The sequence below is a fragment of the Puntigrus tetrazona genome, chromosome 8 (genome assembly GCF_018831695.1).
Source record: "Puntigrus tetrazona isolate hp1 chromosome 8, ASM1883169v1, whole genome shotgun sequence".
In the NCBI taxonomy this organism is placed as follows: Eukaryota; Metazoa; Chordata; class Actinopteri; order Cypriniformes; family Cyprinidae; genus Puntigrus; species Puntigrus tetrazona.
This window is the reverse complement of record NC_056706.1, coordinates 22,423,795-22,438,399: the sequence shown is the minus strand read 5'-3', so window position 1 is coordinate 22,438,399 and position 14,605 is coordinate 22,423,795. Positions and strand designations below refer to the sequence as shown.

The window sequence follows — 14,605 nt, the reverse complement described above, 5'->3', positions numbered from 1 at the left end:
TTAAATTTCAAACCAAATAAAGATCGCAGTGTTTTCACTTCAGTTTTATTGTGGCAGTACTAACATATAAAACAATTCTTTTTTTTTAACATATAAACAATCAAAAATCACTTTACAAATTTAATAAGGCGATTCCCAGCGGATCTGGAAACTGATTTTTTTTTTTTTTTTTTTTTTTTTGATACTCCCAGAGTTGTATTTTGAAATCAAATGACGGACCGTTTTTAAACTGAAACATTTATAATGCTGCTTAACATGCAAACAAAACACAAGTCACATATGCAGTGGAAATCACCAAATACTTAAAAATATCTCAAACCTCGAAAAAGAAACAAAAACAAAAACAAAAAAAAAACATGTACAAGCATTTTCCGGATGTTCAGTTACTTTGCATATTTTCTTTTTTATTGTAAAATTATCAGTTTTTAAAGGGCGATAGGTGGTTTCCATGTTTGACCGTATTATAGGTTTTTTTATTCCCCTCGATCGACGATTTTAATCACAGCATGTACAATTAAGTCACCTCTAACGTGTTATCCTTTTCCAGGTCACCCTGAAAACATGAAAAAAATTATAAAAAATACGATATATTTTACATTATTTATAAGCCCATTTTTTGCATTGTAACATTATATTCTTAATATAATTAAGCACATTTCCCTCCTAATTGTTTTCCTTGTTTGAAATTCTCATCGTTCTCAATGATTCTCAATATATACCATTGTTTTTAATTTTTTTAATTATTTAGAAATACGACACATTTAATTAGTTTACTTTCACAGTATGTTAAATGATACTAATTCCCTTAATACTAATAATACATGTTAATAATTTGCCAATTATTTATTTATTATTATTATTATTATTATTATTATTATTTTGGACTATAGTCTATTGAATTTTCGGTTTCTATCAGAGCTTTGCGTGTTCATAGGCAGGTGATATCACAGTTCTACCAAACATATAACAAAGGAATCGGTTAAATTAGTCTCGGTGTCCCATCATGCAACAGAATAGCAAGGCTACAAAAACAATAAACACAAATTCCAGTGCATGACATTGCTGATTGCTATATGAAACACGTTCACCCTCCGGCCAATTAAAATGAGTTTGGACATCTATATTTTGCCACACTACAATACATGATAAGAGATGCTCAGGTTAACGGACGAATTGAATCAAGCTGCGGAGAAACGATTGAAGCTCTGCTCTATGGCCACCGCTTCTCTGCTTTCATCGGTCGTGATGACACACATTAAAGCACAAAGCATGACTACCTATTATATACATTGTCCACATACGTGATGATTTTATTACAGTGAGAACCACGACATTGACAGCAGCGTCAGAACAAAGCATCAATGTTGTATTCTGCTTCACGGATCTATCAATGAATGCGACTCAACCCTGAGCTGAAAGTCCAGAGAAACCTGAACGCGACGCGAGAGAATAAAGCCTTCGTGTCGTTTTTCGCAGTCCCACGATCACATACGAATAAGACTCAGTTAGCCCGAATACACGCGTATTTACAGATGGTATACGTGCTGAAGTTTTCACCACCGGAGAAAAGTTTGGACACACTTTTCTGTTAATAAAACGATAGTCATTATTAATAAGTCATTAAAGCCACAGGAGAACGCAAATTGAGGTGCAGGGGCTATTTAGTGACCAAATCACACGACATCGAATAAAAACAAGCTGATTTGTTCAAATTTAAAATTCACTGGTTTTTTTCATAAGATTAAAATTCAATTGTTTAAAATTAATACGATATTACGGCCCACTTTAAGTGTTTTAGCGACTATGTGCTTCGAATAAGTAATAGATAAAGAAATGTAAAATTAATTTTTTTCAAGTTGTTTAGCTAAGAATTGAAAAGTGGAAGGGATTGCATACAGGTTTTTTTTTTTTAAATAAAAGTGCAATGTAAAAACATGTAAGTATAAAATAAGTGCATGTTATTAAATGTCTATATAATTGTTTAAGACATGCACTGAAAAAAGTGCAAATAATTTAAATAAAAAACTTAAAAATGTATAAAACGTATTTTAAAAAAAAAAAAAATTAAAATAAAACAATTTTTTTAAATTAAAAATTCCATAATTAATTAATAAGGATTGTTTGTAGGGGCACGTTAAATATCAGTATTAATTAAATATGTATGCGTTAATATAGTATGAATTAATGCACAATTTATGACAAATCATGACAGTTAACTGTGTCCAAGTTTTTGACCGGAAGCGTATACAGTGTGATCTTTAAAAAAAGGAAAAAAGTATTCATGACATATCAGAAAAAGATCTATTCGTCTACATTGAAGAACACTGATTGAATCACGCGCGCATGCCGTATGATTTGATGATGCGCACGCGGTGATGGTAATAAATATGAGTCTGTATGAATATCAACCACACGAGCCACAAATAACATACAACGGCGATCGAATATCTACTTCGCGGTAACGTATCCATATAAATGCCTTTATGCTAAGATGCATATTTGTTTTGTTTTATATTTTTATCAGAAAATAAAGATCCTCCGGTATTTGACATTCGTTCCTGAGAGCGCCACCTGCTGTTAGACGTTAAATATCAGCGATCTGGGTTCATGCTGAACTACTACGACTCTGTTGAGCGTGATGCATTGACAGAAACGTGTCGTTAGCCCTTTAGCTGTCACCTCAGCAACAGACGTGACGTCACATCAGAGTTGCGTCACTAGTAGCCGTGTTGATTTTGATTGGTTAAACGTGCCGTGCTGTGAGCCGGCCTTGACCTCTGACGGAAACGCAAACGCAATCAGGAGACGTAGCTTCCGTTTAATTAAATGCATAAAAAAGTGTAAATAGAGCAAGTCTTCACAGGTTCTTCAGTGTTGCAAAAGCTAATGGGCCTAACAACAACAACAACAACAAAAAAACGGTATGCAAACGCATTTTAGGATTCAATCGATTCGCTCAAGCTTTACACGAACGACTGAACCCCTTCACTGATTACCGAATCGAAAACCATGGAAGCTTTTTTTCTTCCACGGAATCAAAATAAGAAATAAATAAAGGTATTTATAACTTTTTCTTAGAATTTTCAATGTTTTAATCAATGAAGTTTATACATTTATTTTATTGTATTTTTTCCACCAGCAAATACAAATAAAAATGAATCTAACAATCTAACAATAGCTAGTTTATTTCTCACAATTTAGCCTCAAATTAGTTTATATCTCAAAATTCAACCTTTTTGTTTTTTTTAAATTTGCGAGTTTATATCCCACCATTCATTTTTTTGGTCTAATTCGTGAATTTACGTCTTTTTCTCAAATTTGTTCAAATCTCACTTTTTTTTTTCTTTCCGGTGTTCTAAGAAAAAAACTCGTAAAAAGTAAAAAGTTGCAATTACCCTTTTATTTATTTCATCCTGCGGCGGAAACGAGCTTCCGCGCGAAAACAGCGTTGCGATACTGATAAATTAAAAATAAAAAAATCTACAAAGAAAAGGGGACTTTTTCCAATGGCAGCTTTTTCTTGGGGCCAAATGGACCCAGTTTGTAAATGAGATGTTATCGTCGTCTGAATACGTTCGGTCGTCTGACTTCCACAAAATGATGTCGACGCGACACTTGTGTTTTTTACGAACATGTGAAATATTTGGATTCGCGGTGGTTTCCGTGCATCGTTTTGGTGTATTTTGCATGTTTATGCATGTTGTGTGATCAGTTAAGAGCCTCTCGAATGTACTAGCGGCCTGCTATCACATCTGCTCGTGACATCTGAAAATCTGAAAAAGAGAAAAAATAAAAAAAAAAGTCTTATACTTTGTGCTATTCTATATAAAAACACAGCGCGGCGTCTTAAGGTAAATTGTTGGCGATAATAAAAATATTTCACTCGTATACCGCCTACTTTTACTGTAAATCGGTTTAAATAACACAACTTAAGCTTATTTTTTTTTTGCTGAAAAATATAAGCAACTGTACGCGTCACATAAAAATGTATAAAATTTTAAAAACAGATATTACGTTTTAGCATGTATAGCTTGCCCTCTCTCGTATCTGTGTGTGTTGCTCTGCGAGAGGCAGAGATTTGTTCCAATGCAGTGTTATGAGGTCAGAATCTGCTCGTCTTAATAGCTATAATTCGATTTTTAAGAAAATAAGTCTTGGTTTAGGGACGCGGGTCTGAGCTCGTTACCTGTCCGTGCCTCTTCTACGTCTGACGTGCATTATTTGTGTTGCGATGGAGGTTGACCGAGTGTGTTTATACAGGATTTCACACGCTGACCGGCATCAGGGTCCACAGTTAACTTCGGGCGAGCAAATGTCAAAGAAGACCGGCTTTGGTGGATAAGGAAATTTTTTTTTTACTATGACACTTTTTTACTATGTTACTTTTGATCAATTTAACGCACCCTTGCTAAATAAAAGCGCTGATTTCTTTCCAAAAAGGACTGTATATAGAGAGAAAGTGGGCTTATAGTAGTCATATTAACACCAAAACCTGTAAAACAGAGTCATTTACATGCAGAGAATTCGCTCACTATTTAAATGGAGGAAAAAAGTTAATTTTGGACCCTGACTGATGCTCTTTTCTCTGGTTTATGGGCAGATGGAATGAATGAAGATATCAAAAACGATGCTCCAACGCGTTTCTACCAAAGCTGTGCAAGTCATACAGCTATAAAGGCTGTCCGCTGTCTAACGCTGTGACTGAAGCACTAGCGCAAGTAACTGCCTCCGTTACTGCTACGAGAAGGTATCGGCGATGCGATGCGAACGAATAAACCGAGTGATGTAGGAGAGCAAACCTGTCCCGTCCCGTCCATTGCATTCCCGTCCCAAGTCCCCCCACCCCGGTATTTCCTCAGTCGCCCCAGAGCTGCTCCGTCATGACTTCCAGTTTGCAGAGGAACCAGCGGCGCAGGGGGCAGTAGTACTCGTAGTGGAACTGCTCGAACTCGGGCGTCTGTCGGATGTCGTGCAAGAAGGAGATGTCCAGGTCCGACTCCAGCAGCACGAGCAGCAGGGGCAGCAGGACGACGAGGAGGCCCGCGGCCATCAGCACCAGCCGGGCGGCGCTGCGCAGACACGCCTGCATCTGCTGCCGTCCGCTCGACGGGCCGCACAGGGCCTGACCCAGAGCCTCTCTGGCCGCTTCCCTCGCCCTCTCGGCCTGGAGCTCCAGCTGCATCTCGGGGTCGGCGTGCAGCTCCTTGAGCAGGCGCGCGGGGCTCTGGAAGAGCAGGTCCAGGCCGCCCTGGCTCTCCTCCACCGGCGTGGGCACCATGCTGGCGCACGGGCTGTAGGCTGTGTCGGAGATGGTGAGGGCCGCGCACGCTTCGTCTTCGCGGTCCACGCGCACCTCCCTCCTTTCCTCGTCCGCTCTCGTCCTGCTGGCTGACTCGTCTTCGCGTCTGTCCTGAACGTGGCTTTCCCTCTCCTCCATCTCCGCCTCCTCGGGAGCGACCGACGGTTTGAGCGGGGACAGATGAACCGAGTCCTTCAGAGCTGAGAGTCCTGCGGAGCGAACAACTGGTTGTGTTAATCGCCCGAAAGTTCACCCTTAAAGGGACAGTTCACTCAAAGGGGAACATTCTGTCATTGATTACTCAGGCTCGTGTCGTTCCAAACAAGTAAGACCTTCGTTGATCTTCAGAACACAAATTAAGATATTTTTGATGAAATCTGAGAGCTATCTGATCCTCCATAGAGAGCAACACAACTGAAATAATCCCAGATTCAGAAATATAGCGGTAACACATCAGCGGCTCGGTTTTGCAAGGCTACAAGAATCTTTTTTTTTTTTTTTTTTTTGCACAATGGTCATCACGTCAAATACATTATTACGTATTCTCCAAAATGGCAGAAGATGTAACTCAGGGGAGAAGAACGATTAAATCGTGTTGTTTTTATTTTCTTTGCGCAAAAAGATATTCGATGCAAAACTAAAGCTGAGCTACTGATTTTACACATTTTCTGGATCTGGATCATTTCAGGTGTGCTGCTGTCTATGGAGGGTCAGGTAGCTCTCAGATTTCATTAAACATATCTTAACTTGTTTTATGAAGATGAATGAAGTAAGGTCTTATGGGTTTTGAAACAACAAGACGGTGAGTAATTAATGACAGAATGTACATTTTTTGGGGAAACTGTCCTTTTAAGATTTTTTTCATGGATATATTAACATTTTCCATCTATCTATCTATCTATCTATCTATCTATCTATCTATCTATCTATCTATCTATCTATCTATCTATCTATCTATCTGTTATAATTAGAATGATTTGATTGGATAGAGTAGAAGCCAGTTGTACTCTGTTACTGATACCAAACTGTTGTTAGTAACATAATCCATTACATTACATATAATAATAATAATAATAATAATCTGATTACTTTTAGATTACTTTTGACTTATCACATTGATTTAAATGGTATAATCTTGTACCATATTGATACAAAAATATATTGCATTTGTAATAATCAACAATATGAATTTCATGAAACATTACAAAACTGAGGTTTGCGAAGGAACTGTTTACTGAAAAAAGAAGAATTAGGGAGAATCTTTAAATAACTGATACCACTACTACTACTAATACCAAGAAAACTGATGCTTAGTAACATTAATATCAATACCAATACCAAGAATGATAATGCCAGAATAATACTGATATTAATACTAATACCACTACTAATAATTTAGCAATATTGATACTATGAATAGTAATGATTAGTATGAAAATTCATAATAATATTAATAAGACATTTAAAAACCTGCCAAATTAAATCCCCAAACATTTTGAATATAACAGTTTCGGCACAAAACATTTCAATAGTTTTAGTGGTTAATATTTAGATTTTTTTATTCAACTGCGTTTTGTCATTTATATTCATTTTTGTTTATTAAAAATATGTCTATATAGTTTTGTTTCAGTTAATTTTTGGTTAACTGAAACTGAAATAGTTCAATTACTAAACATTTTAGTAATAACTGAAATAAAAGAAAAACTTTTAACTTTCATTATGCTTAAGTTATGAAATGTTTATATATATATATATATATATATATATATATATATATATATATATATAGATAGAGAGAGAGAGAGAGAGAGAGAGAGAGAGAGAGAGAGAAAGAGAATGAGAATTAAAACCAAAAACGTTTCCCATCTATTGCTCTTCTGGAGTATATGTTGTATGTGTGTTTATCCAGCAGTTGAGAGGCACGGCTGCAGCCTGTTCTTTGGGCAAGTCCAGTCTAAATATAAACCCAGCTGCCTGCCTAGTGTGGATTAAGACGAGTCTCCCGGCTAAGTTGTCAGTGACGTCGACGCTTCTCCATGCAACTGTTCTCTAACACACACAGAGCTCTGCGATGTCCTCTGACCTAACCGTCCTATCATTTCGCTGTGACATTTCACGCACTCGACGAAAAATAATGCACATATCTTCAGATCAAAACTGGATTGTCGGGTGAAAAGCATTAATTACTAATTGATCCCTCATTGAAAGGGCGTACCGGATTTCAAGGCATCAGCATTGACAGCCGCTTAACGCTTCCTGAAACGTAATATTACTCAAACCGATTGGATAATCATGAGTTATCTATCGGATAGCTTGGACAGGAACACGCTTAAGTCAGTAGACGCAGGCACACGGGCAAAGAGAAGATGTCACCATAGCGACACATAAAGAGCCGTTTAACCCAGGAGGAGGAAAGAGTCGTCACTAGCAACGGATCATCGTGGCTACCATGGCAACAGTTGCACGCAACAATAACTACAACCGAGGGAGATTCTCCTAAAAAATGTGAAAGACATAAAAGAAAAAGGTGTCGTTTTACACAAAAGTTGACTATTATGTGTCATCAAAGCAAATATTAATATTAATATTTTTATTTTAAACAAAAGTTAATGCCTCATGTCACATACACTCAGCTTTACTAATTTTACTCATCTTGTTTGCTGAAAATAGCATTTTAGTTGATAAGAATGTGCAAAAAGGAAAGCAAATATTAAGACATTTATCAAATAATATATCATCATCTACATAAATTAAAGAGACAATTCACCCAAATTGAAAATTGCCATCATTCACTCGCTGACGGTAGCCACTGACTTCCATAGCACAGAAAAAAATACTACAGTTTTTGATGAAAGATTTAATAAACACACCTGCTGCAGGTATATACCGACATCTACCTGAGTAAAATATGACTTTCACGACACCTTGACATGTTACCCACTAATGTAATCTAAAATGGGTCAATTGATTTCTAAAGCATGCAAGCAAATACTATAGAAGTAAATGTCTGCCGTCATCTGTTACATTCTTCAGAATATCTTATTTTTTCCTGAACAAAAGAAAGAAATGAATACAGGTTTGGAATGACAATTATCATTAAATTCTCTTAATATGTATTTGTCAGTATTTTCATTAAGCAACACCCAGCGGAGTCAAGAGTTTTCTGCTGCATTATAAGAATAGTTCAACCAAAAGTGATATACCCGGTCGTCATTTCTCCATCCTCGTGTCATTCCAAACCTGAATCATGTGCTTATTTCTGCGGTGCATAAAAAAAATGATATTTCGAAGAATGTTGGTGTAAAAATATAACATATTTTAAATAAAATGTAGAAAAATTTTCCCTTTTCAAAAGATCTATTTTTGGAATGAAGACTGACGGAATATTCGCTTTGGGATGCGTTTTCCAATTGACGTAAAAATCGGTATTCGTTGACGAGACGAGGTAGTCCATCTGTGCTACATTCAGCTTCCGTACCGGTTCCTGAGATGCGGTCTCCGTGGCCGAGCAGCCGTACGTAGACGTCTCGCTCCGTGTAGTTGGCCATGCGGATCTGCAGGTTGTGACGCGTGGTGATCTTCACCTGACAGCGCGTGGCGTCTCCTCGCTCCTCCAGAAGCTCGTCTGCATCCTCAGAAACCTTTTCGCCCATCTCTCCGAGGACCTCCATATCGACAGCGGCCACCTCCAACTCACACACCGACTCTTCTGGATGGGTTAAGGCTCACAGGACGGGGTCCCGCCAGCCCGGATAGCGGACACGTGAACAAAGTCGGGGGCATTAGGGGCCGGATCAGGCCAAATGCAGGATGAGCTATTTATACAGCATCAGTCATAGCACAAGGCTTTGCTAATCACAGCGGCTGATTGCGGTGAAAAGATCCAGTCCGGAGTACAGTACAGCCAGCAGACGTCACGCGTATCTGGAACAAGCTCTGGCTCCTAACCCTTTATTATTGCATTAATACTTCATGAGCGGATATTAAAGGGGTAAGAGAGCCGAAAATGCTCCCCGATTCCACTGGAGCTTTCATTTAGCCTTTGCGTTCAGTTAAAGAAACACTCTGGGTTTAGGACAAGTTAAGATCGGTCAATAGTATTTTCGGGCATAATGCAAACATTGACATGCAAACTGAATGAACCGCTGCGGAGCAAAATAACAGCAACTCGGCGTGAGACTCAAAGTCAGGTGAAATATTTCTCACGCAAAGCTTTCTCGTGACTCGAACGAATCATCCCCCTGCAGCAGATCTAACAGACTGTTATTGGGAACGCCACGAGGTGAGAAAACAAATGGCTCGTTTTAATAAAAAAAACCATGTTGATGTTACAAGCTAGAGTTGCATATTTGTGCATTTCCTTAGCATTACGCTGAAAGGTTCCTCGGTGAGTCACTGTTCTCAGAAACACAGTTGGACCCTACAGTACAGCTCTATCCCTGCGCCCAGCAATTACACCAAAACAATGAAATAGAGAAATAAATCAAACTTACATGACAGGTAATCAAAGTTTTGGCAAGTTGAGAAATTGTGTAAATACACTAGTTGATCGATGATCAACAGTGCACTGTAAAATTAGCATATTAATAATCATTTAAATACTAAAAATGCTGTTGTAATTTTTTTTCCTTGTTTTAAGGACGTAATATCACTATTAACTGGTTGCAAATTAGCATGCGCATTGATAGCATAATAACTGTTTATTAGTATTTATAAAGCGCATTAACCCTATTAGCCTCACTGTGCATTACCACATTTTAATTACTTAATCTCTACCTCATACAACTAACTTTGTATGTGTAATATTTTGTAATAAATATGCGCTCCCTCTTCTAAAAAACTGTTACAGCAAGTTTCTTTTACTAAATAAAAACCTATGTCAATCGAAATCGTAAAATACACAAATCGCTAAAGTTTGGAAATGGACTATAACAAGACAGAAGTAAACATTAATTGACATTCCCAGAATTCCTTGTGACGCCTAAAATGCAATGATTTTTCAATTTCTTCTTAATGTTTATTGCATTACTTTTAATGGTTTTGCTCGAATGACACCGTGCACGTTCTATACGCTAAAAGATACTTGTTTTAAACTCTTAAATAGTTGCTTATTAGCTTGCATTAGCCATTTATTAGTGCTAATCAAGCGCATGTTAATATCCTTATTCTACATCCCTAATCCTGCCCAATATCTAAACTTAACAACTACCGCACTAACCATTAAAAAGCAGAAATTTAGGAAGTTATTGAAGGACAAGTTGTAGTTAATAGTGAATAGACCTTTATTCATCTCGTGGGCTTGTCTTCACCAACTGTTTTCAGGTGGTTGTCAGTAAAACGTTAACCAAATAGTACTTTACCAGGTTGGTAGATTACGATAAGTAAAATACGTATTTTTACAGTACATTTAGCCCTGTCTGCCAAACTTAAAATGTCGTTAGCTTAACGTCCTAACTTCCACAGCTGCCGAATTTTCACAGTATTTGACGACTTTTTTTATAGCGTAGTAGCGAGGTCTCTTTTAGCAAGCACATCAGAGAAGGGTCAGTGTGACATTCAGTCTCGTCCTGTCCTCTGGTAACTGGATCTGCGAAGGGCTTAGCGTTGATGAACCGGCCTCAGATCTCACACGAAACGCTCCTCTGGTTCACTCAGCCGGAATGAATCCGGTTTAACAGCTAATTGATTCGGTTCGCAGACTTCTATCTTCTATCTTCTCAATCACGTGTGTTGTGTGTCTCCTCCGAACAGCTCAAGCCCGGGCAGGCCTCGTATTAATCACTGCTAACATCTGCAGGGAGATCCACGAGCTCTGATTGGAGTCTCCACAGATACCGGCGTCTCAATCCTAACAGATCCCTCCGGAGAACACAGACACTGTCTGTTTTAACCCTTTTAACCTGCCATAGAATAGTTTCGCCAGTATATCTTAATGTTTTTATACGCTGTGCTGTCATTTTTTGAATGCCTCCAGTCTGAAGGTTATGTAAAAAATCCATAGTAACAAGCTAAATAGCTCTAAAGTGCAATAAACCAACAAAAAAAATGAAAATGTATTTTATTCAACATATTTTTACTAAATACAGAAATATCACAAACGTCAGCCTCAAACTCGTCAATGTAAAAAATGCACAAAACTACATACAATTGATTTGGATTGATTAAAAAAATATTTTTATTTTGTGAAGCCACAAAACGTTATTATGTCATAGTGGTCGTAGGAAAAGGTAAGCAGCAACCTCAGATCTATAGAACATTTGTGCAAACGCGTGCAGTTTTTATTTTATTGTTTTTTTCTGCAAACGCATGCAATTTGTGCAGACTCCTTACAAGACAAAACAACGCAACATGAGCGTGTTGTAGGCTTGATCTTAACGTGTAACGTCTCAAATACTTTTTTTTGTGCATTTTTACATACCTTATTGCACGGCTTGCCACAGTTTCAACAGGTTCAATACGTGAACCCTGGCGCATTTTATTACTTTGATAAAGGTATGAATTGCAGCGGTTCAGAGCTGAAATATCCATGGACTGTTGCTAAAAGTGAATGCACTATCATTTCGGAAATATGCCTTACACCAAATCCAAAACTGATAGAAAAATGCATTTGTGCAACCGGGCCATTTCAACTTCCTTTTATTGCAGTTTCGTTGAACTGTAGTTACACAGTTTTTGGAAACCGCAGAGATACGTACTCGCTGGTATTTTGTGTCTAGCTAAGTGCACCCATGTACGTTCACGCAGTGGGACCAGGTAGGATTTAAAGGTGCAGCAGGTCATTTTTTCATGCAAAATATACAAGCAATGTTCATGTTCAGATGTTGCTTGTCCACCTCTGATATAGCAATAATATAAACATTAAACAAGTAAATAAATAGTAAATAGTAAACTTTCTATAATACAATAATTTATATAATATTGACTGTGGCATATGCTCGTTATGTATGTTTCGAGGCTGGCATGCTGGTTTAAGCTGGACCTTAGCTGGTCATGTGCTTGCCTTACATTTTACTTACTTCGCAATTTTGGTGAGCCTCTACAAATTGTAGCCTGACTTCTGGCTTCAACAGGGCACTTTTGCCAACAAACTGCCTTTGTTGAATATTTATATTTTTTAGACAATTCTTCGTAAACTCTAGAAATGGATGTGCATTTCTGAAATACCCATTTGGCGCCAACAATCATTCCACATTCCAAGTCGCAAAAATCTCCATTCGTTCCCATTCTGATGCTCGGTTTGAGCTTCAGCAGATCATCCTGACCATGTGTGAATATCTGAATGCACTGAGTTGCTGTTTTGATTGGCTGATTATCTGCCTTAACGAGCAGCTAAACGCGTGTAACTAATAAAGTGGCCAGGGAGTGCATAAATAAAATATACGACAAAAAACCTAAATTGATCTGTTGAAAATGTTGCTAGGATAACAGTGTGACTGGAGATCGTGATCATATTTGTTAGTCCTTTTGATTTGTTTCGGGGTATCTTTACAGTGGAGGAAGGTGTGTTACCGTTGTCTGCGGAGGAGTCTCTGTTTTCCCTGCTGGAGCTCAGTGCTGGTAGAAGAGGCTCCATGTTCATTATCAGCTGTTTATGACTGAGCGAAGTAAAGCTTCTGCTTTGACCGAACTGAGACCTGAAACAGCCACAGACACAAGGAGACAAAAATGTTTTTTACAAAAAGAGTTGTAGACATAATATCATGATCACAATACAAGATATTAAGGTCCAACTCTCACTGTTAACTAGCCTATGACTTTTGCCACAACAAACTCATAATTTTATGGTACTTGGTATGTGGTCAGAATAAGGGATCTAAAATACAGAGTTGAGGAATAATACGCTCATATTTGCTACTAATAAAAAGCCAATATGCTAGTAATATGCATGCAAGGCAATAGTGAGAACTGGTCCTTTAAAGGCACCTATTATGCCCCTTTTTACAATATGATAGAAGACCAGAACGCATCTGTGAAGTTTCTGCTCAAAATAATTCACATATCATATATCATATCATATGAAAAAGCCTATTTTGAGAGGAAGCCGAAACATGTCTATTTGAATGTAAATGAGCCCCATTTTTCAGAATAGAACGGTCGGCTTTTGTTTGGTGTGGTGAGTCCCAATCATTGGCCAGATTCAGCATGTCGAACTCTGTTGAACGCCTTAAACATCCAACTCTGATTGGACGCCTAGTGAATCAATCAGTGCCAGAGGGAAACGAATACGTTAAGTAAGCGAAGTCGGCACAGACAGGGGTCTCTTTTAATGTTACGTAATCTTACCCACGCATTCCAATATATAAATATTATCATAACAAGGTGAGCCACCTGAAATGAACCGTTATCAGCGTTACTTATATTTAAAACGCTTCATACTGTATATCTGCGTTTGTGCGGTGTGTTTTGTCGAACGCGAGCCATCAACACTACTGGCTTCCATCGCCGCCAGTGGGTTTGCTTGGCATGTAAATCAGGCTAAAAATCCTGTACTGTGAGCAAGGCTTTAAACAAACTAAATACTTTTATGTTCAAACAACAGAATCTTGCATAGTAGGTGCCCTTTGTTTATAATGAAAGGTCTTTTAGGCCTGATGCACATAAAAACTATTATTACGCTTATCAGTTCCACTTTCTAATCATTTTGACTTCTCCATAGTGTTGCTAGTATCACTTGAAAAAACACTTGAAATAGTATTTATGAATGTCGTATATGCACATATGCATCAAAAACACAATATAAAATAGTTTGTTTAACTGCAAGGGTGATATACAGCCACCAATATTTTTACAAGAAACATTAAAAAGGATAATAAGCGGACAAACAGCCGGATTCCATTGCCGTGAAGCGAGTGAGGCTGACCTGTGAACAACAGGAGGTTCTCTCTGAATCTTCGAACTGGCTTCAATCACTTCTTTAGCCACCCGACCACTGAAATCAAACCAGAAGCATTAATATCAAATATCGCCGTTTCTGATTACGGTTTACTGGTTAAAAAGCGCCCATCTCACCTGTAGCGAAATCTGCTTCCCTTGAAAAATATACTGCTGCTGGACACGGTCTTGATCTGACTGGACTTTGCGCATCTAAATCAGAAGAAAAAGCGGTAACCTACAGCTTGATTGCGTTACACGTGTTCGAACTTGTCGAGATAGCATTTTTTATTTTACCGTTTAATCGGTTTCGATCAGTTCTGCAGCTTTTCCCCTACAGTGTGGCCTGAGCAATAATAAAAGCATCTAGTGATTAGGCTGATGTGCGTGTGTTGATATGAAGAGAGTGTTGTTGTTTGACAGAGGCAGGCCTGC

General features: G+C 38.0%; 1 protein-coding gene across 2 annotated transcripts in view; it reads right to left on the bottom strand.

The window, feature by feature from the left end:
- Positions 1 to 28: 28 nt before the first annotated feature.
- frmd3 (FERM domain containing 3) overlaps positions 29 to 14,605 on the bottom strand; it is a 43,225-nt gene continuing 28,648 nt past the window's right edge. For both annotated transcript variants that reach the window (XM_043247398.1, XM_043247397.1), the window contains exons 11-14: positions 14,309 to 14,383; positions 14,160 to 14,228; positions 12,809 to 12,933; positions 29 to 5,508 (exon numbers count right to left, since the gene is read on the bottom strand). In XM_043247398.1, coding sequence (XP_043103333.1) covers positions 4,856 to 5,508; positions 12,809 to 12,933; positions 14,160 to 14,228; positions 14,309 to 14,383 — 922 coding nt within the window. In that variant the 3' untranslated portion in view covers positions 29 to 4,855. The remainder of the gene's footprint in view (positions 5,509 to 12,808; positions 12,934 to 14,159; positions 14,229 to 14,308; positions 14,384 to 14,605) is intronic.